The 25,821-nt window shown below is 40.7% G+C and overlaps 1 protein-coding gene across 1 annotated transcript in view; it reads left to right on the forward strand.

Annotated features, from left to right (window-relative positions):
* The window catches only part of SLC35E1 (solute carrier family 35 member E1), a 45,027-nt gene extending 23,148 nt beyond the window's left edge, over positions 1-21,879 (forward strand). The window contains exons 2-6 of the mRNA XM_089670777.1: positions 2,312-2,382; positions 2,716-2,853; positions 5,289-5,414; positions 9,265-9,510; positions 9,785-21,879. Of these exons, the coding sequence (XP_089526903.1) occupies positions 2,312-2,382; positions 2,716-2,853; positions 5,289-5,414; positions 9,265-9,510; positions 9,785-10,012 (809 nt within the window). The 3' untranslated portion in view covers positions 10,013-21,879. The remainder of the gene's footprint in view (positions 1-2,311; positions 2,383-2,715; positions 2,854-5,288; positions 5,415-9,264; positions 9,511-9,784) is intronic.
* Positions 21,880-25,821: the final 3,942 nt, after the last annotated feature.

Genomic DNA, 25,821 nt, shown 5'->3' on the forward strand with positions numbered 1-25,821 from the left:
TTACAGAGCCTGGCTGTGCCACTCGTTTACAGTGAAAGTACTGTGGGTGGAAAGTGGTTAAAATTGTACACCTTTTGCTTAAATGGTTGCCAGTTTCTTATGCTAGCTATACACAACTGGATTTCTTGATCGTTGATTCTTCCATCCACATGAACAGTGGAATCTGCACTGCCGGCTGTTATCTGATGCATTGATTGTTAGGCCAGTAAATTTCCAATCGGCTCAGTCTATTTTGAGATCGATTTATGTCAAGCTGCATGATGCTTATAGAGACAACTCACGGTTTTTTGTTTTTCCAATGGAGCCGAAATCAGCCATAATGTGAGCTATCTATAGCTAGCTTTAAGCCCTTGTTCAAACCTGTGCAATTTCACGCTTGTTAGATTACCCTTGTTTTCTATAGAGTCCATTTACACATCTGCTTTTCTCTTCTGTGTGTCTTCGAAAAAACTTCAGGTGCTTTTTTTGGTGCAACATTCTTGGCTCCATAGACTTCAGTGGGAATACATGAAAGTGCATTAAAAAAACTTGAAAATTGTATGAAAATACAAAGGCACCAGTGTGAATCTAGCAAAGAGAAATGTATTGCCATCTCATTTAGTGTAATTACTGAACTGTATGGCAACATGAGCACTTCTTGCATGACAACTTCACTTCTAATACCGTTGTGGATATTGCAATCTAGTTGAAACCGATATCAACTTTACAGTTGTTGCTGGAATCAGTTGACCATTTCAAATATCGCATCTTAACAAAATGTCTTTCCACACTCTGCTTGCCTCATCCCACCCCCTAGCTTTCTTTGGAATAAGGTGGACATATTTGGGGTCTCTTTTGACTGCAGCTTTTTAAACAGATTGGCTGTGTTGTGTTGAATTTATGCAGTGTATGGGATTTGTTTCTGAATTGCACTGCAACCATTCTCTACATTAAAGGATAAGTTCACCTTTTGGAAAAAAAAATAATAAATGCACATTTTTTTTTTTTTTGCAGGTAAACAAATATGCATTTATTATTTTTGTCTACAGGAGCCTAAAAAGCATTGCACCAGCGATCAGTAGATCGCTGATGCCATGCAGGTCTTCTGCAGACCTGTCAGACTATCTGCTTGCTGTACAGGATGCACAAGCAAGCATATATTCTGACAGGAAGCTTCAGTGAACTACTATGGCATTCCACAGCACCGTGGTAGTTCATTGAAAACTACAAGCCCACAGCCGCTAAGGCTGTTGGGACTTGCAGTTCATTCATGAAAGTCCGTGAATGAATGATGCGGTTGTGTGGGCAGAGCCCTGCACGGCCTCACTGTTTTCAAATTTGACAGATAGCACATGGAGACGTCTCCCGGCACATGGAGACGTCTCCCGGCACATGGAGACGTCTCCCGGCACATGGAGACGTCTCCCGGCACATGGAGACGTCTCCCGGCACATGGAGACGTCTCCCGGCACATGGAGACGTCTCCCGGCACATGGAGACGTCTCCCGGCACATGGAGACGTCTCCCGGCACATGGAGACGTCTCCCGGCACATGGAGACGTCTCCCGGCACATGGAGACGTCTCCCGGCACATGGAGACGTCTCCCGGCACATGGAGACGTCTCCCGGCTCTATCCTTCAGAGGGAAGGGAGGCTGCGGCTATGGGAACAGGTGAGATCTTACTGGCAAGATGTGGTAAGTACAACCTCCCTGAACAGTGACATGCACATACTATATGGTGTGTGAACAGTAAAGGAGTTTTCCACTGCCTGGAGAAGAAAGAGACCCTCTCCAGGAGCTCAGCCAAGCTACAGGATTCACGGGTCAAAGGAGGTATGAGGCTACTGTAAAATTACTGTAGGGCTGAGTTGCTCTGCCTTTTGCAACCTGATGCAGCTTTGGGTTGAAAAATTACTTAAATCAATTTGATTTTCTTAATACACAACAGAAACCGCTCTTTGTCTTAACTCATATCAACCCAGTAAATGACTTGGTTTCTAAGAATTCATTTTGAAAGGGTTCAGTGAATTTAGTGGGAAATGTGCTGGTGTCATCAGATGTGAGCCCAGAACAGGAATCTGTAGGACTTGTTAATCACTTTCTGCTTGTTGTCTGACCTTTTATTTTCAAAATAAACCCTTTGTCCCTGGTGCACCTGGACATTAACTGTAACTCTATCCTGATGCAGCCATTGAAGAAGGTAAAATGTGATTATTTGTTCCTTGTCTAATCCATACCAGAATATTCCATGCTATGAGCTACACTAAACAATTGAGCTCTTTGTATTGGCTATGCCTTTTTGAATATTTATATTTTACTCTTCTTTTCCAGTGAAGGCCACAATGCCAATATGGGTGGTGCTGTTGTCTCGAATAATAATGAAGGAAAAACAGACCACAAAGGTGAGTGTTGAGTAACCAATCATATTCAGTCTTGGCTCCTATTGGGTGGCCTCCATGATGCTTCTTCTCTTCAGTAAATGATCAAGCTTTCATATACAGTAAGAGAAATGTGAAACTCCAGATGACAAAGCATAGTAGGCATTCAGAACAGTTTGATGTACCATATGTTAACATAGGGTTACCAATATTCGACAATTTCACAAAAACTGGCTAGGGTGAGAGGGTCAAGGGAGAGAGAAAAGGTAAAGGAGGGAGTGATAATCGCACACATGGGGCAACTTGCAAGTGAAATCTCCATGATGTTTCTGAAAAGTATTCTTCATGTCCATCTAGGTGTACTTATCTTTGATTCCAATTATTGGAGGAGTACTGCTGGCCACTGTTACTGAAATCTCCTTTGACATGTGGGGTCTGATCAGCGCTCTTGCTGCCACTCTGTGTTTTTCTCTGCAAAACATCTTCTCCAAGAAGGTAAGTGTGTAGATGTCCATGTTTTTTTTGGGGCTTTTTTTTCACTTCATTGACTATTCACTCTGCCTGTAAGGCTTGGTTCATGCTAATGCTGGTGTGTGCGCATTCCTGCATGTCGCGTGAAGGGCAGCCCATTCATTTCAACTCAAGAAACATGCTAAATGGCAATGCATTTCTCTGCGTGTCAGAAAAGTGCATGAAATCACTTTCAACACAGTAAGGTGAACCTTGCCCAAAGGAGAGTAGGGGAATTGGCAGATGTATTCTGTATTTTAAAATGCAGCAATTTGATTGCTGTATATTTTAACTGTATGATAAGGATTTAAGATTTTATTTTAAGTCAAATAGTAAAATTATACAAAACCTTGTTTAAAGTGGTTGAAAAGGCAGAGCATTTTTTTTATTCTAATGCAGGGGTGCTCAACCTTTTGAAGAGCGAGGGCTACTTAAGTAATTTGGTAACTGGTCACGGGCCACAATGAACTATGATGTTTTACTGCCCCCCAAACCACAAGTGTAAATGAGCCCTTACTGTCTTGGGCACCCCACAAGGCTGCTTTCACACTGATGTGCTGCACTTTACCCACCCCGTGGGTACATTGCACCTGAAGCTTTCCTGCAGGTTAGCTGCACTGAGCCATAGACTTCTATTATATCTAGCGGTTGTGGTGTGCTTTCAGAAAGCACACCAAACTTGCAGGATATAATAGAAGTCTATGGTTCACTGCAGCTAACCCCGCAGGAAAGCTGCAGGTGCACTGCGCTGCACCTGCAGATCAGTGTGAAAGCAGCCTAAATACCCTTTTTTATAAGTGCTAATATGCAAAAGCTCAATATATATGTTTAATACACTGACCTTTTCCTCTTTCATCTTCTGCTGGCATCGCTCTCCAGGCTTCTAGAAAGAAAGAGGTCCCAGGAAAAGTTCACTTGGTATCACTCCACCTGGGACAAGAGCCAGTGCTACAGAGGAAGCATCAGCTTATGCAGCTTCTGCTCCCTCTGTGGCTGGCTGCTTCCTCCGCTGCTGGTGCCCACTCCATGCACTCTGATGCTCTGTATTGGTGAGCAAGAAAGCCGTTGATCGTGATCTGGGCTTGCTGACCCACCATTTCAGAGCAAGGGCTTGTGCTTCCCTAGTTTGAGGTCGTGGGCCACACCAGAGGGCTCCGCAGGCCACAGGTTGAGCACCCCTGCCTTAATGCATTATCTGCATTAAGGTGAAAAAACTTTTTATCAGCCCCCTCTAAATACTTACCTGAGTCCAATCGTGATCCAGTGCTGTACCTGAGCTCTGTCTTGCTCTCTCCTCACTGGCCAAGGAGGCAGCAGCAAGAGATGCACTGTGCGTGACAGTAGATGCACACAGTTCAGCTCAGGATCAAGCCTGTTCGAGTGCCCCTATAGCAAGCTGCTTGCTATGTGGGCAATCAGAAGGGAAGAGGAGCTAGGAGCACCAGCGTAGGACCCCAGAAGAGGAGGTTTGGGGCTCTCTGTGTGCAAAACCGTTGCACAGAGCAGCTAAGTATAATGTGTTTATTAAAAAAAAAATTAACCTTTATAATCACTTTAATATGGATATTTAAAGGCAAAAAAATAAATTGTTATAGAATAGAAAATTTTAATTCACAAGTACTATATGTACTGTTTGCAGAGATATTAATGATTAACAGCATGGAATCCTAAAGAAGGGTGTGTCAGCTTATAATACAGGTGACTGGAGACTTATCGTTATTACACACCAGACATTAATACACTTGTCTGGCAGTTGCTACAAAAGAAGTCCAGTTCTATTAGTCAAAAAAACTGCATGGAGTTGGAATTTAGTTTAGAGAGATCTCAATAAGTGTTTTTTTAAAGGATAAGTTTACCTTTTCTGACACATTGTGCCCATATTCAGGGTGTAACATGTTAGCGCTGCAGCTGCCCCCGCTGTGACAGCAGACCGGGGATCTTCTCATGTCTTGTCACAATTCAAAAAAGAGCCCCACATGGCTGCTTCATTCATTCACAGAATTTTGTGAATGGAAAACTAAAAGTCCCGACAGATTTTGCGGCTCTTGGCTTGTAGTGCTCAGTGAACTACGACGAGCGCTGTGGTAGTTCATTCTCTCTTCCTGTCTGTGTGTATCTGCCTGTTCGTAAGAGGTAAGAGTAGATCGATTTACAGACCTGTCTGCAGGAGTCCAGCATGGTACTCGTGATCTGCGGATTGTGGGTGCAATGCTTTCTAGGCTCCTAGTGTAAAAAAAAATGCACATTTTTTGCAAAGGTGAATTTATCCTTGAAATGTAATTATTTCATGCCTTTTGTGCTTTATATGTTCTCCTGTTGCATAATCCATCTTAATTATGCAACATTCGATTTACCGTCAAATTGTTAAACTGGCATAAGTAAAAGAGTTTTTTTTTTTTTTTTTTTTTTTAACTCAATAGGTGCTTCGTGATTCCCGGATACATCATCTAAGATTACTGAACCTTCTAGGATGTCATGCTGTATTTTTCATGATACCTACATGGGTTTTACTGGACCTTTCATCCTTCTTAGTGGAGAGTGATCTGGTAAATTGACAGTTTCCTATTTTGCTTTATTGATGTAAACATTTTACTTATTTATTGCTGCTAAGTCAGGGATCACACCTGTGTATTGTGCTAAGCTAGACCATTTACTTAGGGCTTTCAGTGCATCCCAGCATAGCCAAAACAGCACCAAACCTTTTTTTTTTTTTTCCCCTAATTCAATGCTTCGTTCACTCCAGCACAGATACATTGGCTTACTGTGTTGGACTGCCATTTAGAAAGAGTGGCACCATAATTCTTTAAAACATGCTGTAATCCCAATCCAACGCTTTTATGCCTCTTGGGACAATCTAATTGCAGTAATGTTTCTTGTGTAGGTGGGTAGTGGCCTTGAGTAATTTTTTTTTTTTTTCTCCAAATCTCCCAGAAACTTAAATATAAACCTTATTTGGTTAATTCCATAAAGTGTAGATGCAAATCCTTTTGTGTATTTAAAGTTTATGCTGTGAGAATGAAGGAAAAGCAATCCTTCCCTGGTTTGTTTTATATATTGCAAGAATTTTAGCAAACATTGTTGTCCTAATTGCTGCCATTTGTATATAATTCTAATCCCTTCCTACCTCCTGTAACAAATTCTTGCTCTGGAGTACTGCGTAGGATGGGTTTTCCTGCTGTGGAGACATGGTTAGTCCCAGTTTTTTAACAAGAGATTAACTGATGGGTAATACCAAGGAGCCAATCATTTGAGCAGCAAATGTTTTTCTAGGTGCATACAGAGCCCTCTCTACAAGGAAGCCAAGTGTTGTTTTTTTTTTTTTTTTTTTTACACTTGGGCTTACCATGTGGCGTTGCTTACCTTGTCCTTCGCTCCCGCGATGTGTCCCCGGCCATCTCCTCTGGCCGATGCCGGCATCCGGCTTCCGTGTTCCGGTCCCTGTAACGTCGGGACGTACGGGGGCCGGAACCGGCTGCAATTTGAAAATGTCATTTTTTTAAAAACGATTATTACATAGCAAAACATTGCTGTTTCAAAGCATTTCACATTCATTTTGTCCCTACTGCTTTGTCCTGTGCCTTGCCTGCATTTTGACTGTACAGCACAGCAAAGTAATGCAAAGCAGCATGACTCCATAGTAAAATACAAACCGCATATAATGTAAAACCGCACACAACCCTTTAATCACCCCAAATGTTAACCCCTTCCTGCCCAATGTCAGTTTTTTTTATTAGCACTGATCACTGTATTATTGTCATTGGGATGTCAGTGGCAGTCAGTTTCCACCCAGTGTCAGACCGCCTGCCGCAGTCCCGCTGTAAGACGCTGGTCGCCGCCATTACTAGTATAAAAAAATAACAATTCCAGTGTGTTTATATACCGCCATTTTGTAGACTCTATAACTTTCACGTAAACCAATTAATTTACATGTATTGGATTTTTTTTTAGCAGATATAGCAGAATACATTTTGGCCTAAATTTATGAAGAAATTTTGATCAAATGGCACTGAAAGCTCTATTTGTGGGGACGTAAATGTCATTTATGTACAGCATTGCATGACTGCGCAATTGTCAACTAAAGTAACACAGCACCGTATCACAAAAAATGGCCTGGTCAGGAAGGGGGGGTAAATCCTCTGGAGGGCAAGTGGTTAAATCAGTTAAAACCAAAGTGGAGTTACCGTTTAAACAGAATTGCAGAATATTTACATGATGCATTACAGTGCTACTTTGTGATTAATGGTATTTTGCCTAAAGGTCACATCACATAAGTATCTAGTTGTCACAAAATCACATTTTAAAACTGTTCTTCCTAAAAATAAAAACATTAAAAGGCAGCAGCTGCACATTTTTTAATTAAAAGGACACTTAACTGTCCAGGGATGCAGCACTGTCCTCACCTGAGATTCGCTCTTCAGCCACCTTCTGTTCCAGGCACTGGCATGTTTACTTTGGGAAGCCAGCTGTGGCTGCTTGCTGCTCTGTAAAAACTTGACTCATGCTGCACTGTGAATGGCCCCACAGCTTTATGGGACTTGTGGCATGTCCCTGAAGGCTGCAGGGGTAGGCGGGAGCCTGAACGTCCGCTCGTACCACCAAGGCCTTTCGATGGAGCCCGCTGCACAAACCCCACCCCCCTCCCCCCCAAACAAAATAATGCCAACACTTTGGGGGGGGGGAGGCACAGACAAGTGGAACCTTCCCTTTAAACCCCTGTTTTTGGAGAATAATCAAGGCTGCTACTTCTCCCCATCAACTGAAAATACCTACCGCTTGGCTACCTCCTGCTTTTAGTATTTTTAATTGTGAAAAGAGGCAGAAAAAACTGGTTCTTAACATGTTGTAGCTTAGTAGCTCAAAAGATTGAATCCAAAGCATCATCTGGATAGCCAGGCAGCTAGCATATTCAGAGAGGTGAGTGATAATATCCTTCATATCTCTCTGACAGGTGTACTTTAAAATTCACCTGTGTAGCCTTTCAAGGTTTAAACCTAGCAGTTTAGCCTGTGACTCATAAACAGTAAAAGATGAACTGCATCCAATAATTTCAGCTCATTAACCAATGTCCTTAGTTACACCCAAACAGAAAATAGGTTGATGCTACAAGCAATAAGTGAGACTGAAAATTCTTTAAATGGCTTCTGTAATGGAATGGTTATCCTATGACTTGTTTGGGGATATTTGTGGAAGGGAGTGGACAAGTGCTGCAATACATATATTAATAATTCACTCATGAATTTTATGTTCGACAAAGACTGTTCCAATGCTGTGCCCGAAGAAGTCTGACAAAAACACTATTTTACTGCTTTAAGGAAATCTTTCCTGTGAGAATTATGGAGGCTATCATTACTGATCTTTCTAGCTAGCTCAGACATAGACGATTATTACTTTTCCCTGAGTTCCTGGATCTGCATACTTGTTCCAGGTTAGGGACTCAGACAGTATTAAAGCTATAGAGTCAGCATAAGAGCATGGTAACTAGCCTTTTCAGAATTCATACACCATTCTTTTAACAAAACAGATATTTCCATTATTAGGTGTTAACAAGATGATTCAATCACATGCTTCTTGTCTCTGATCTGTGTGTTTTTGTTCCCAGAACACCAGTTACCTGCTTTATCTGTTACCAAGGGGCTAATGTTTCTGGATTTTTAATTTATCATTGCTGAGAATTAAAGTGTTACTAAACTCATGACTCTTCATTCACTGTATCTGGTCTCCCACAGTACACAGAACATGGCAATGCAATTATTTCAGTAAATATAAACTGCTGAATACCTTTTCTCATCAGCAGTTAGAGCAGTCTTGTGACTTCTATTAGAGTCCAGCTGAGCACTGGTTTAAAGCTTGTAGGAGGAGTTTTCATTCTGCTCTGACTGAGGCTTCATACCCACTGACCTTCTGTCTGGACAGTGCTAATTGGCCTTGTGCTTGACCGCATTTTTTTCTTCCAAAGAAGAAAAAAAAAGTCTAGCTATACACACTAAACTGAGCAAGCACATAGTGCTTCCTAGAGCTCTGTACTATTAGCAGATGGATTGGAGGCAGTAAAAGAAATGGGAGGATTAGAGAGAATGGGATCAAACAGACTTTTTACACAATGCGGAGGATTAACCTCTTAGATTCCACAGTGAGTATAACAAGCATGCTTTGCTGCATATACAGACTGATTTGTACAGTTGTGGGTTTAGCAAAAACTTTGAGATGGATAGATCTTTCCAGTGGATTTCTCAAGAATTAAATGGTTCCAGTGGTAGATTCCATTTCCCACCATCTACCAAAACTGAAATCTTAGTTTCTTAGTGATAATATTTAAATGTTTTTAAATAACTTTTTCTTCTATTTGTTTTGGGTTAATGTCTTGCACTTCATTCTTCTGCTTGTCATCCTCTACAGAGCTCCATATCTCAGTGGTCATGGACACTTCTACTCCTGGTGATCAGCGGGACTTGTAACTTTGCCCAGAACCTGATTGCCTTCAGCATCCTTAATCTTATAAGCCCTCTAAGTTATTCTGTAGCCAATGCAACAAAAAGGATCATGGTTATTACAGTCTCTCTTCTAATGCTTCGCAATCCTGTGACTGGCACTAATGTTTTGGGCATGATGACTGCAATTCTTGGAGTATTTCTATATAACAAGGTGAGTGGTCCCCTATAAACCTTTATTTTGTTGGTTAAATGGAATCTGTAGGCACTAGATGTTTTATCTATAGATGAATCTACCTAATGGGGTTCTAACGTTTTTAAATTTTCTAACGTTTATCCAAAAGTTTAAAAAAGTTTTGCTTTACATACGCTTTTAAGGTAAACATTCCTGACATTTTTTACAAAGCTGAAGGACATTTTCACTGGAGTTTCCCTTTCCCTGTACCTGCTCACATGCTGTTGCATGACCACTGTTCATTGTTTTTCAGGCCAAATATGATGCTAACCAAGAGGCAAAGAAGCAGTTGCTTCCTCTTTCCTCCGGAGAGCTTCAAGGCTTGGATCACCACCGTGAACATCCAGAGAAGCTACAGAATGGCATGGCTTCTTTCACTCCTGGAAGAGACTATCAGTATAGTCGGACAAATATACTGACTGATCATTTTCAGTATAGTCGACAGAACCACCCGAATGCACACAATCGATATGATGTTTGAAGCATCTTCTCATTGCTACCTATTCAGCGTTTCCCCTATTTCACTTCACATCACTCTTCATCAAGAAAAGGCCAAACGTTTCATACTTGTACTGATTATTGATTACAGTATGATTTCTTGCTTGTCCATCGGAAGCGGTGGAGATGCAATATAGGCTTACCTTTTAGGGCATGATCAAGGCTTTGTCTTTTTTGTTCAGCCCGTAATTCTTCTGTATCGAGGCTATAAGATAAGTGGGGCGGTGCTGGATTTAGACTTAATTGCACCATCTTCGGCTCCTTTTTGGTTGTGCATTTCTGCTCTCCCCACATACTCAGAAGTATTGGAACCCTTAGGCTGCTGCATGCAAATGAGTCTTCAGCCTTTCTAAGAAGAGCATTATCTTCTTTGTCTACTCCTGGCAACCGCACACTGCAATATGCACATGACATGTAAGAAACGGGCTAATTTTTGGACTATAAAGATGTACATTTGGATTGAAAAGTGGTTGTGATATTCCCTAAATTTTATTCATATGAATCTGGTTATTATGGAACTCATCCAGTGTAACAAATCATCGTTTCTGGGCAGGTATCTGAAAACCGTTTTGCAATCAGTCTGTTGCCAACTAAATTTTCCAGTACACTGTAGAAATTGTCAGGTTTTATCATTTTGTGTAATACTTCCATATGTTGCAAATGTAGACTGGCACAGGTTTTGCCGTTTTAAGACTGTAGAAAAGGTCCATAGGAGGTTGTGTAATGAAGGCAGTGCAGTTACAGTATGCGACCAATCCTATTTTGGCTTTGGTCTACATTAGGTTTGTTCTTCCTTGTAGTAAGTTGGCTTTGTGGCATTGGGGAACAGTTATAATCACATATATAAACCATGTAGATAACCCCTGTGCTTGGAGCATGTGCACCACTTTTTTAAAGCTACTTTGAAGGTAAAAATGTTCTAACAGTACTGTGTAGCAACTCGTATAGATACTCCTTTTGCCTTTTGTATAGATACTCTGCAGCATGCTCACTGTAAAAAAAGAAAAGACCCATCTGTATAATTTGATACCTGTTTTTTGAAAAGGTCACCCAGGCAAAGAAACTTCTAAAATGGAGTATATATACACTCTGAGGGAGCATTATGCAGCTGTATTCACATGGTTATGGTAAAGGTAAGGCGGGTATTAGCATTTTTTTTTAACACTGCATGACATTTTTAAACCCCCTCAGGGATGTTAAGGGTAATTTTTAATCTTTTATTTGTTGCCCCTAACACCAAATGAGGAAACATATTCAAGTGAAGTTTAGAAAATGGAACCAAGCCCTTTTTTTTTTTTTTTTATATATGCAAAGCCCCTTTTTAATGGTTACCTGTGTTACTCTTGTCCATGTCCAATTATATGTTTAGATATTAAGTAGGTTTTTTTAAAAAGAAACCTTTAGAAGGGATGACATCAATTCGGAAATGAGCTGCACAATGAGATGAGGGTGGTAAGAGCATGGTGGTAAAAGCAACTGTAATACTGTAGCTATAGTTTATGCTGAAAAACTGGCTTTATTCATCATTGAGGGAAACAGGAATTCAGAAATGTTTGGGTTTTACTACCGCATACAAAAGATTGGGATGCTGGCAAAGAGAATTTAGTTAGTACTTGTGCAACTCTTCTACCCAGGGTGCCTCGTTTTTTTTTTTTGCTAGTGTCCTAGGGGGCTGGATGCCTTTTTTTTCTTTTAATTTTTCCGAATTGTTTTTTCCTAAATTTATTGGATTTTTTTCCTGAGTTTTCAATCAAGGTCAATACACAGCTGCTTGAGTTGATCTCTATTTATCCGCTATCCAGATCAGCATGTTCTCAGCACTAACTTTGGAAGCCATACCTGCAATTTGCTGGACTGGACATGTGGGGCTAGCCAGGAATGCAACCTTTGAGCTCTGAACTATGCATTGTGGCACTTTCCATACATTTGCGTACTGCTTTAGTTACCCATGGAGAGCTTTCTGGGTCCAGAGCTGTGGTACAGCCCCAGGTGTGACCCTGAATTTGAACACTCAGGCTGGCTGGGCTGAAGCACTGGGAGCTACCACACTGTTTGCAACTCTGGGTGCCTTTTTTTTTTAGAATTCTGACTGCTGCTTTTATTGCAGTAAGGGCTAAGGCTTGAGGGATTGATCACTGATGTCATCTGCTAAGTGGAAAGTGGTATTTTGGCTAAATTGCAGGAAAGACAGCACAAAGCACAGAGGAAGTAGCATCTGGCTGATGCTTCTCTTTCTGAAGCATCACATGGAACTCTATCATATAGTGAAACCAGTGCAGCGCTACAAACCATAAAACCAACCTAAATCCAAATGTGTTAAAGAGAAATTTTTATACATTGTAATAAAAAGTCCAAACCCTTTTCTTTTGTGGTGTTCCCTTCCTCCTGTGATCAAAGTGCTTCAAACACAAAAGTGCATAATTCCACCACCAGATGTCTGCTCACCTACAGCAGTGTGACATCACATATGTTTGGTCTAACTGCACTTTTAATGCCACAATGGACACCGAAGATCAACTTGATGGATTTCAGCTGTAAACACCTCATTCAGAGTACACCTTTTACCACTAATTAACCTCATAAATAAAAAAACAAAAAACTTCACAGTGCGTAAAACTTAAAACATTTTATTGCCAAAAAACTATCCAAATGCGCACTCACATGTATGAGGTGCCTGACCACACAAAGTATGAAAAGCCTCTGTTATTGCTCAGCAATCTGGAGAAGCTGTGCCGTGAGGAGTCAGCTAGAATAAAATTGCAGCAGTATGCCCTCCAATGTAGTCATCTTTTCATATACGAATAAACATAAACCGCAAATGCCGTATTGCTCACCGGCTAAGATGACAGTATGTTCTCCGGTCTAGATGGATATCGGTATGCTTTGCGTACTCTGGCAAAATGCATGGGTAGCCGATGAGCTGGCCAGGGAACATCTGGTTCATGTTCCCTTTAAGGTACATCATCTCATCAAACCTGCTCTTGGCACTAGCATTATTAGTAATGCCACAAATGGGCAGAGTGTATTGCAGAGCCTAATTCCCACTTGGGTTGTAGGGTCCAAAGCCAGAGGACTGCTAACCCCTCTGATACTTACGAATGAACGAACACGAAGCTTCTACAATCTGGGGGTCTGTGTGTACTTTTGAACAGGTCCTTGCATAGTCTGTTTCACTGTCATTTGGGTGCTGAGGACACCACTTTTAGCCCAATGGCTTAACCATCTGTGTGTGTGTGGCATCTCTTTGAGTAGCCTTTCATCTCCTTCTATGTGTTCCTGCACTCGGCAGTGTTTTCCTAGGTCTGCCTGAGTTCCCCACATCTTGGCAGTCCCTGCTTCTGTGCAGGTTGGAACATGGCCTATAAAGTTGTATCCCATCCAGAATTTCAATGCCTTATTCAGGAGTTTTGCACTCTCATGAGCTACTGCATCCGTCTCAGTTGTCGGTATCTCTCAAGCTTCCCTCCTCTAAAAGGTAGGGGGACCCCTTAACTAGCAAGTCAGCCGAGATCAGATCTTACTTGTTTTCTTCACTAGCAAGCACATGACCCCTCAGTGCTCTTTGGAAACCATTAAAAAGCACTGCTATTTCTTTTGCCATTGGTCCTTACATGAAACTAGTGCCCATCCATAGTACCCTCATTGTGGGGCACTTAGATGACCCGCCATAGAAAAAAACCCCAAAAAGGGTCAGCTTCTGAATGCTTGTAGTTAGAAGTCTGAGCCCCACACCTGTGAGCTGCAGGTGTGTGGTGATGTTAACACTTGTTTACAGGTGAGGCTGTTTAGCCTCGCAAAGGAAATGTACGTCCTGTGGATCAGGGCGCTCTCCCCTCCTGTCATGGATATTTCCATTCCTTCCACTTTAGGGACTGGTAGAGGATTAAGACAACATCCTCTTGTTCTGATCTTCCCCTCTTTCAGCTCTCCAACGCTTTCTGGGAGCCTAGACTTGAGGAGAGACATTGTGATCCTTCCCCTTTTGACCAAGAAGTCCCTGGTTTTGACTTATCCTGTGTCTTAGTTTCTTTGCAGCAGTTTCTCCTTACCGCAGAGAGTCTCCATTATTTTATTTTATTTTATTTTTTTTTTACTGGAGTATACCCATCTCTGTTTCCTGGAGAGATCCTCTTGCAAGTCGATCTCATGACCTGGACTTCAATGAACATTTCTTTTGATGTTGTATGAACTTCACCTTTGGGAAAGTTTTTTTGCAGCCCTCTATTAAGATGAGTGTCCTGGTCCCTACACTGGACGACATGGAGAGTACTGCTCAATTACACGGTCTCCCTTGGAGATGTTGCAATGCTACCTGCTTCTTATCAATCAGTATTATCTTCTCCAGAAAGAGGATTGCATACCTGGGTGCACCTGATCTCCTGCATTTCTGAAGGACCCTGTGTTCCCTGGATTGACAGGCAGAACATGTTTAGACCCTGCTGCATGTACTCACTAATGGTGATAGGGTCCATCCAGAGGCCTCCATGGGACCTGATCTGGAGTTAGAGCTTTATTTTTGTCAGATCTGCAGTCTCCTGAGAAAGTTGCTCCTGACCCCTTCCTCAGTTTTGACTTCTCAGGTGTGCATTCTTGGCTTTTTGCCTGAGATTTTACAGTTTGTTTCATGGCTGTGGTTACTTCCCTGGACTGGTCAGATGACACTTAGCTCGGGTTCACACTGATGTGGAATGCGCAGTGTTTTCTGTGCAAATTCCACACTGCATCAGAATCGCACCCCGTTCATGCGAACTGCTGCGGGTGTGTATATTAACACCCCGAAATTGGTCCGCAAAACGCGGTGCGATGTGCAGAATTGCATCACATGGGTGTGAATACCCATGCGATCCGATTCTAGTGCAGACTAAAAAAAAAAGTGTCCTGCACCTTTTTGGGTGCGGATGCGGTGTAATTTGAGCACCGCACACAATTCGCATGAGATTTTCACAGGAATGCGGTGCGGTTCCTGTGCGAATCACATGCGAAATACCGCACCGCAGATGTGTGAACCCAGCCTTAGCATCATGTTCTGATTTAGATTAGGCAGGTGAGGCAGGGTTTTCAGTTTTCTGTCAGACCCCAGAGACCACTTCAAGTGTTTTAGTGGAGGGGTCTTTCACGTCGTACTTTTTTCCTGATTTTTATATACACTCCAGGGGTGGCTAACCTGTGGCTCTCCAGCTGTTGTGGAACTACATTTCCCATGAGGCATTGCAAAGATGGGAAGTTACTGACTTGCAGAGGCATGATGGAACTTGTAGTCCTGCAGCAGCTGGAGAGCCGCAGGTTGGCCACCCCGTGACTAGTCTGAAGTGAAAGCATACCCTCACACCTGCCCATCCTTACTAGGGTACCTCTTGAACACCCTTTCTCCCTTAGTTGGTCAGACCAACTTCAAGGCTGGTATACCTGCGTTGTTACCTCGGGGGTCTATTTGACTATCCCTTGGAATATTTTATACAGTGAGTTTACTTTGGTATCTTATGCAATATGGGTTGTCTAGCAGGGCAACCTCCTCATTCCTGTACTGGTACCTTCTCTTCCATGACTGGTCTCCTCTTGTGGATTTGTCTTGTCCACTCTTCTCTCTGGGGACTTCTTGTGGGATTTTGACCCAGGCAGGGGTGGACTGACCATTTGGAAACTCTGGCACTGTCCGAGGTCCTGGGGTCAGTAGGGGGCCCCATGAGATGCCCCTGGTACCTTTTTCAGAGGCTTTTTTGAGTTTGGGCAAGGACACCGGGGCCCCATGATCCCCTATTGCCCGGGGGCCCCATGAGCTGTCCACCCCTGGACCCAGGGGTCTATATTTTTTTGACAATGGTACGCTGTCATTCTATTCTCACTTATCAGATGGTTGCCTTGTTCCACCTGTTGGTGTTTTTGTTCACCACTTCCTGCGGGTGCAGGCTCATTGTTCTTTCCAGTGGAGCCATTCCCCTTGGTAGTTTCTTTTGTCCAGGTCTGAGAACCAGGTTTATCCTCAGTCTACCATGGTTGCTGACAGCCAGGGGACTTCATCTGGTTCAGATTCATGTATTCATCTTGTGTTCCCAGTTCATTCTTGGCTCTCTCAGTGGCTATTTCCCACTCCTAAGCTGAACTACTTTGGAATATCCCAGCTGTTGTGTCCTGGATAAAACAGGATTTTTGTATTTACCCTAAAATGTATTTCTTTGAGTGCATTAAGGGACAAAAGTCCCAACCTCCTGTTTTTTACTGACCTTGTATACTGCCTGCTTAAACTGAGGCATGCTAGGTAGTGGAGGGGTTTTATGGAGGCTGGCTTACATTTTATGTTTTCTTGTGTCTTGACCTCATGTAGCTTGTAGCATAGCCCAACAGTTTCCAAATTCCTGTGTCATTCAAGAGACTTGAAGAAACTGGTTGTATGGAATGTACAAAAATCATATTTTGGATGTCCTAGGTTTTTAAAACTGACACACAAGCTCAGAAGCGTTCCCAATTCTGAAAGGAATCACTAAAGATAATCTGGTTTTCTTTGACTGGAGGGCAAATAGATGTGTGTATGTATTTTTTAACTCCCATATCCCTGTTTGAGTTTCTTTATCTTCTCCCTTAGCTGCTATTATAACTTTACATTGGAATATTTCTTCCCTGACAAATTGAGACTGACACTTGATTCTGACAAAGGGAAACCGCAACCAAGATGGAGGAACTTTATGGAAGGAGAGATTGACAAGGTTTTTGTCAAGGTCTTCTTCACACTCTTTTCACCTTGTAAACAGTAGCTTTGTACAGCAGGGGTTTTACAATACATTTGCAAAATATTCAGCTCACTTTAGAATTTGCACTGAGCTGTGCAGAGCTGTTCAAAGAAAACTGCAAGCAGGCAGGTAGACTGGATCCTGCAGCCTCCTCTGCATGTTGCAGAGCACTTCATTGTGTGAATACTTCAGTAACTTGCTGGCGTTAGACCAATATTTTCTAGGTGCTGGTTCACATCAATGGTTCACATCAATGCGCTGTGTGATTCACATTCCATTGCGATTTTTAGCTCATTTATTTTGAATGGGCTTAAATCGCACCGCACCAAAGCTTGTGCATGCACTATTTTTTTTAAAACACGAGTGCCATGTGACCCAGTGTGGGTAAACATATTGTGTTTGGGTTGTTGGTAACTTTCTGACACCCACTGCAGATCGCAAATGTAGTGCATTTTGAATGTGGTCTGAATCACACAGGAATGCACTGAATCACATCATGGTGTGAACTGGCCCAAAGGGTTACTGCATATATTTTCCATATAAACATAGCACTCCCCTCCTTTCTCCCTTTTCTCTATCTGAATGGAGATTCCACTTTTCTTTTTAATACAGAAGTCTGATTTGACCACTGCTGAGTGAATGTATAATGGTACATGTAGAGTGGCACAATTTGAGGTCCCAGTAACCTGTGAATTCAATTTTTTATTTTAATTAGACCAGATATCCCATATTTTGAAAATCCAGGGATGATTGGTGGATGTAAAAAGTGACATCCACCCTTTAAAGCACATTACAGTACCCGAATGTAAAGAAGTCCAGATCTACATACAAACACATGCTCAAATATTAGTTAAGCAAGTCGTAAACGTATCTCTGTTAAATGTTGTATATTATGTAGGAGATCATTTCCCAACGCTTTGTTTTAGAACATGGTTGTCTAATAACACAAAAAGCAGTTGACCTCAGACCAAGATTTGTTCATAACCCTTCTGTCCATCTGAATGGAACTGATTTAGAACATACTTTTTTTTCTTTCGTCATTTGTGCATGTTTTAGTTTTATTTATTTTGGGGAGGGGTAATTGCTAAGCTAAACTTCGACAAGAGTGTTGGGTTTATTAAAATTTAGAACTGTCATTCAAACTGACATGTAGCAGATTGTTTTCAAAATCCTATAACAATTTGGGTAAACTGGGTTTATTAGTACTAATAATAGGGATAAGTTGGTCTTTTTTTTTTTTTTTATAAATTTGAACAATGTTTAATAGTCTGAGAGATCAAGAGCTTGAATGTGGTCATCAATTGTATTTTATTGTGTATGTTTCAATTGCATATCGGGATGAAAAACAATGTACAGTATCTTATTGTCAAAGTGGCTATCCAGTTAACACATTTTATAATGTTTGTCACTTTTTACCATAGTACATCCATTACGTTTTTCTCTTCTGTTTTACTGCACATTCACACTACAGGTTGGATTAGACTATAAATCTGTTTTCGTTTCAAGTGTAATCAAGTCTTGTTTTGCAGAATTATGTCTTGTATATGAAATATTTAGAAACAGGCTAATGAAAGAAAATCAGATTTGGTTCCTTTTTACTTCCTGCGCTTTGACCTTTACCTTACTAAATAAGGGGCCCAGCTTAAATTTGAAAGTTTACATTAGTTAAACCATCTAGGACATGTGACTATTTTATCCATGAAAATTTATATTTTAGTGGAGAATAACAAAACAATTATTTTTTACTTTAGTAGTCCAAATTGCCATTTAGGCTAGCAAAATTCAAAAGAATAATGTGCAATATACAAAAGTGAAATGCAAAATATGGGGTAAAACGTGTTTAAATAGTATGAGTAACCCTCATTTAAATTGTTTAGGAACAAGTTGTATGGGATATCTGTAGTTGCAATGCAGTTGCCAGCTTTGTATCATCATGATAGCTTTGTGCTGGTTGCCTTAGCAGAACATAAGAAACTATGACATTGGGCAACACAAGTAAGGTACTGGGTAGAAGTGTGTGGATGCATTGTAGGTAATTACATGGGAAGCATGCTACAGCTAATGTAAGTTGTGGCTGCAAATAATTTGTATACTGGATACAATATATTCTTATCTATATGTAAATTATTCATGGACTACACAGCAGTATGGGTATTTTCCTTGCGATTTGTTGTTAGTCAATTTCGTTTGTACATCTTATCTGTACGATGTATAGCTTCTGAAAGTTTGCATTCATACATTGAAGGTATTCATTACATATACTAGTTAAAAGTGAGAGTAATGCCAGTAACGCACATGTGTAAATTATTGTATATGTGTGTGTGTATGTATATATATATGTGTATATATATATGTGTGTGTATATATATATATATATATATGTGTGTGTGTGTATGTATGTATATATATATATATATATATATATATATATATATATATATATATATATATATATATATATATATATATATATATATATATATATATACACACACAATAAGAGTGTGAAAGTGGCTTGGGTACAGCTTGTATTATGAATCAAAAATTGTAAGATTGTACAGACAGATGCCCTTTGCACTTAATTTGGGAATATGTAATCTGCTTCACTATACAGAACCTGTCCCATACACTTTGTTGAATAATTGTGTACCATGTTTATATGATGTCATTAAAGTGTAAGTGTATATGTGGTATTTTTAAAAACCTTTTTGGATATCCGTTTTTTTTGTTTTTTGGATGTCTGTTTCCTGCTATGGAGATTTCCCCTAATTTCCTGTCTACAGCTGATAATACATTTGTACACTCTGATTTGTGGCATTCGCACCACACAGATCTCCTTGAAACCTCCCATTAACTATGTAGTGTAAGGGCCTTGGATTGTTTGGGTTTGTCCTCATATTACATAGCTTTGGTAAATCTAAAACATATTGTACAGAGTATGACCAGCCTTAGAAGCAACAATTAAGAGCAGAAATCTGTGTAGTACCAGTTTAGAGACACAACAGTAAAGCGAGGAAATCTGTCCCAAGTAAGGGGAATTTCATCTTAGTCAGTTGTCACTGAACTCTAACTCTACAATTTAGGCCTTTCCCTTACTTTCTGTTTCCTAACAATTGACACCAGATAATGGGGTGAATCTCCCTTCTAACCCTTCCCCATCCTATCCAAAACTAAAGAGAAAACAACAAAAAATTGCTTTCACATAGACATACGTGTCTATTTTTAAAGTAGTGAATTGGACAAACCTCTTCTGGTGTAGAATTGCTGCCATTTAAAACAGATGGACCTGGAGGATATACCTGCAGAGAACATTAGCTGAATGTCAGATTAACTGCTTTATACATATTCCCCAACTGTATCTAGTCTTGGAGAATAAGGGTGAAGTCAGGCGACTGCAAACAGTGTGTTGCAATCTGCTGAAGGTGTCAATTTACCGTTAACACCCCAAAAGCAGGTTGCAAATGTAGTGTTTGCCTGAACCAGATTGCATGGTACAAAATGACCATACGATCCGGTTCCAGTGCCTTCCAAAAAATGCTGCAGGCACTTTTTTGGTGTGGATGCAGTGCTATTTGTGGAATTCACACTACACAGAATCGCATGTGAATTGCACAAGAATGCTGATTCACATGTTGTTTCTAGCGTGAATCTAGGCTAGGATAGATTCACCTTTTGGAACATGTTCCAGTAGCTGCAGACTCCGCCCCCCAAGCCCCTCCCAGTGACACTGAGTGAGGATCTTCTCCCTGTGCCTTCTGTCACTGATGGAAAATAATGGATCTGTGTGGGGCTCTGTCCACACGGCTGCTTCTTTCATTCAGCTTCCTGTGGATAACTTGAACTAAAACATTCGTCAGCCTTTGCAGCTGATAGCTTGTAGTTCTGAATGAACGGCAGGGTTGCTGATGAGTGACCTTGTAGTTCATTTACAGGCTCTGCAGCTTGTAACTTGTCAGCCCATATAAAGGTATGGGCTAAGCTGCAGGAATCTGGCATTGTACCCCTGATCCACTGATCACGGGTGCAATGCTTTCCAGGCTCCTTTAGAGAAAAAACTTATCAATATTATTATGTGCATTTCCCCCCGCCCCCCAAAAGGTGAATTTTATCCTTTTTTTTTTTTTTTTTTTTTTTTAAGCAACTTTGTTTAGAAATAACTGACATTCAAGGACCCTGTAAAAGCAGATGAGTAATACTACTTCATCTGGCCTATGGCAATTCCAATCTTTGCTCTTTTGCATAGCTATGGCCACTAGTGGTATGTGAAATTTTTGGGTGGGTCAGAAGCCATGCCACCCCCCCACTGTACACTATTGTCCAACCTGCAGGTCGCTAGGCACTGCTGTGTCACAGCAGTCAGATAAACGCCAATGTGTAGAACCACAGGTGATTAAAGTCAGTTGAAAGAATTCTGTGTTCAACTCTACCATGGATGAAAATGTGGAAGCTTTTAATGCTAGCCCACCTCCTGGGAAAGCACTAGTGTACTTAGTTCTTTATGACATCACCCGAAATCAAAACAGCCTAAAATAAGACACTCGTCATAAAGTGATTGTTGGTTGTAGTAGGTTTAGCAGATTCACAACTGTTGAAGTAACTATGAATAACAAAATTTAGTTCTCTGCTACATATTAACTCACTGCAAATATTCCAAAGTTTTTTGGGGTTTTTTTTGTTTTTTTTCCATAGTCGTGAATTATACTAAGACCTAACCCTGCAGGTAATTTATGCATGTTTGCTTTTGTCCAGTCACTACCTTTCTTGTATAGCTTTCCCTCCTTTTGCCCTTTACCCATATCAAGTAAAAACACTGGCTTTATTTGAAGAATGATACTATTTATTGGCAGAGTGTATATAATAAAGCGCTACCGTTTATGTATATACGATAATTAAATGTGTCTCATTCTTAAAAGAATGAAGCCTTTTAGTGAACATTTTGTGTTTGCAATGAGATTTTTAATCTCGTACTGTAAAGAATTTTTTTAATTACATTATAATTTTGGGGGTAAATGGGACTAAATGATTTCTCTTTTTTATGTACTGTGAATTTGTCTCATTTTTGTCTGTGTTTGAGTTGTATCCTTACAAAAAAAAAAAACTAATAAAAAGACGTTGCTTATTTAAACCTTCTCCTTTAGTCTTTCATTGCTGTCTTTAGGGCATCATCCAGCAAATGGAATAGGCGTCCTCATGGTTGCACACCATGGTCAGGTCTGTGTAGCTCTATGGCTCAAAGGCCCTAACTCAGCAGGGCTTTTGAAATTAGCTGATAGGGAAGGAGCTAATTGGGACCAATAAGTATTAATCACTTCCCAACACCTCCTGGCACTTGAACTGGATAGAAATGCCAGGCGGCAGGTATTCTGATCATTTGACTGCTCTGATTGTCAGTGGTTACATGATCCTGAAAGCTCCCAATGGCAAGTATGCCTCGGTAGCTTTCCGTTACATGTTAGTTGCTGTCCTGGGAGCACGCTTTCAGAAGAGTAAATTGTTTACCAATAGATGCATATACAGTATGCGACCGCTCATCATTAAAGCCGCCCTGCCAAGAGGCTGCATATACAGTGCTCAGCATAAATGAGTACACCCCTTTTGAACAGTAAGATTTTAATCAATATCTCAATGAACAAAGAACAGTTTCCAAAATTTTGACAACCTGAGTTTTTTTCTAGAACATTTGTTTAGCTCATTACATGAACGTAAGGTTAATAATATAACTTGGATTACAAAATCTTCAGTTTTACTAAAATTAGTTGATGCAAAAATGAATACACCCCACAACAAAAACTACTCCATCTAGTATTTTGTATGACCGCCGTGATTTGTAAGGACAGCACCAAGTTTTCTAGGCAACACCTGGAATGAACAAGTTGGCAACATACTGCAACATCCTATCTTTTTTCATTCTTTAAGAATTACCTCTTTTAGAGGCTGGATGGAGAGTGATGCTCAATTTGTCTCTTCAGAATTCCCCATAGGTGTTTGATTGGGTTCAGATAAGGAGGTATATTTGGCCACTGGATCAGAAATGCAACAGTATCCTTTTTAGATGTGTTTTGGATCATTGTCATGTTAGAAAAATGCACGATGACGAAGGTAGGTTCTCTTTCAATATAGAGCAGTACATCTGTGAATTCATGATACTATCAGTGAAATGCAGCTCCCTGACACCAGCAGCACTCATGCAGCTCCTAAGAAGGACACTGCCACCACCATGTTTCACTGTAGGCACCATGCATTTTTCTTTGTACTCCTCACCTTTGTGATATACAGTTTTGAAGTCATCCGTTCCAAAAACATTTATCTTGGTCTCATCACTCCAAAATACAAAGTACCCAGTAGTCGTCTTTTTCAGCATGGACTCTGGTAAATTCTAGGCTGGCTTTTTTGTGCAAGGGCTCTAGGAGAGGCTTCCATCGTAAACGACACCCATGCATGTCGTTCCTCCTGCAGTGTACACCGTATCGTGTCATGGGAAACCATCACCCCAGTTTGGCTTTCTACTGCCGATTTTCTTGTGGCTTCTATCAGTGTCCAGCCCACCACTAGCTAAAGCTTGTAGGAGGAGTTTCTTTCTGCTCTAGGATGGAAATCCCCTAACCTATGTCTGGACAGTGCTGATTGGCCCTGTGCTAATCACATGCACTCTCACAAGAAAAGAAAAACCTCTCTAGCAATACATCCCAAACTGAGCATGTGCATGCCTACGGTTCACTCTGGGGATAAGAGGTGGTCACTTGAAAAAGGGTAGAAATGGAGACGAAAGGATAAAACAGCCTTTTTACACAATGCAGAGGATTAACCCCTTAGGTTCCACAGTGAGTATAACCAGCATGCTTTACTGCATATACAGACTGATTGTACTGTTGTGGGTTTAGGAACACTTTAACTTCCATGGATGTCTCTGTGACATGATTGCAGTTCCATCTTTGTTACATTTTTGTAGCACTTTTATGACCGTATTCTGACTGATAAGTAAAGCTTTTCTGATCTTCTTGTAGTCCTCACCTTTCTTGTGTAAAGAAGTAATTTTCTTTCTCAGGCCTTGTGACCTTTCTGTGCCATGTGGTGCCTTTGCTGACCACATGAAATGGGAAGGGTTTTTCTTTAACCAACACCCTTTTTATAATCAACTGTCTGCTGGACACCTGTTTAAAGAATTATTAGACTCCCCTGTAGTTGAATTCTTGGTAATTAGGATTTTGTTATCTAAAATTTATCTTTGCTCCTAAGACTTTCATTGGGGTGTATTCATTTTTGCAACATAGTCTTGAATGAATTTGTTAGGAAAAATACTTGTGTATGCAAATTAACAAATCTTGTTTGCAATCAATGGCCTGCATTTGTGAGAATATTTTGTGATATAGTGTCCCATAGAAAATGTTGATTCTGAAAGGAAAGTAAAGGTTTTCTGACAAATCTGTTGGGGTGTACTCATTTATTCTGAACACTGTGTGCCATGTCAGCAGGAATAGGTTAAAGGGGCACAGCTTTGGTTACAATACTCTCTCTCAAGTTCAGGGTTGTCCCCTCACAAAAACGCCTTTCCACCACTAGTTGGAATTCCTATTATGGGATGAATGACTGCCAGTGCCACTCAACCAACTTCCTGTGAGCTTAAGCTATGTCATGGGCACACCTAGTTGTGCATTATCACTCTATGCTGGGCTTTTAATGCTGCAACACAGAATGTCAATAAGTGAGCATAGCTTGGTTTTTTTTTTTTTTTTTTTTTTTTTTTTTTATGGCCAGCAATACTGTAAATCCACTGCCGCCAGAGACTAGAAAAGACCTGTGTTGCCATTGAACCAGCTAGAAATGCTAAGAGAAAAAAACATTATGCATTTTCTTTTTTTTTTTATGATGTTAAAGTGGAGGGGCTGGGGTGTCAATACACAGATGTGTGGGTTTAGCACCCCAGTCGCACTTGCGATTAGCATGCACTGCAACTTGCAAATCTTATGCCAAGTCGCACCTTATCCGCAATTATAGCGGCTCCAACCAAGTCGTAACGGCACCGATTTCTAAAGTAGTACATGCACTACTTTTTGTTGCGATTTGCATAGACATTTGTGGCAGATGTCTTGCAAATCGCACCTGAAACCGGCATTTCCCCCATCTTTTAATCGTGCAACTTCACTGTAAGTTGCACAATTTCAAAGTCGGGCTTGATGTGACTGGGGTGTAAGAAGGAGTTGTATGCTAATGTTGCAAATGTATTTTTTACTTACAGGCTTGCTGCAGCAAATTCAAAAACTGTTACATTGAAATCAGATGCAAGAAAAAACATAATTGTGGTGTGTTCGTTTGTTTTTTTTTTTTTTCCTCAAACATAGTCTTAGTAACATTCTGGTATAAGTTTGTAGCTAGTACTGCTTGGACCTTGAAGAAGGAGACACACCCCAAAAGATTGTCCTGAAAATTTGGAAGTTAGTGCAAATTAAAAGTATACTCAATTGTTATGGTTGAAAAAAACACATTTCAAATGGAGGGGAATAAAAAAAAAAAATCTTAGTGAAGCAGCTTACACCTTTCATCTCCACAAAAACACTAATATGACTGAACATGACCATAACCAGAGACCAAACCCTCAAGGCTTTCCAAAAACACCTTGGTCTCCTCCTCTGCTTTATTCAGACATATCTCTTCCAAGCACCTTAAGTGCCCAGTTATACCTGTATCATTTCAGGTGTGATTTGCAAACTGAATTCGCATTTAATGAATGTGAATGTCAGTGTCCTAAATGATAAGTTCACGTTTTGGACAAAAATAATAAATGCACATTTGCAGGTAAAAAAAAAAAATGTGCATTTATTATTTTTGTCCAAAGGAGCCTGGAAAGCATTGCACCAACGATCAGTAGATGCTGATGCCATGCAGGTCTCCTGCAGACCTGTCCGTATATCTGCTTGCTGTACAAGATGTTTGAGCAAGCAGATATTCCGACATGAAGCTTCAATTAACTATCACAGTGCTCCACAGTGCCATGGTAGTTCATTGAAAACTACACAAGTCCACAGCCGCTAAGGCTAATGACGTGGTCGTCTGTCAAATCTGACAGATA

The sequence above is a fragment of the Staurois parvus genome, unplaced genomic scaffold, assembly GCF_062004578.1.
Source record: "Staurois parvus isolate SC_StPar_1 unplaced genomic scaffold, SC_StPar_1.0 ptg000096l, whole genome shotgun sequence".
NCBI classification, from domain to species: domain Eukaryota; kingdom Metazoa; phylum Chordata; class Amphibia; order Anura; family Ranidae; genus Staurois; species Staurois parvus.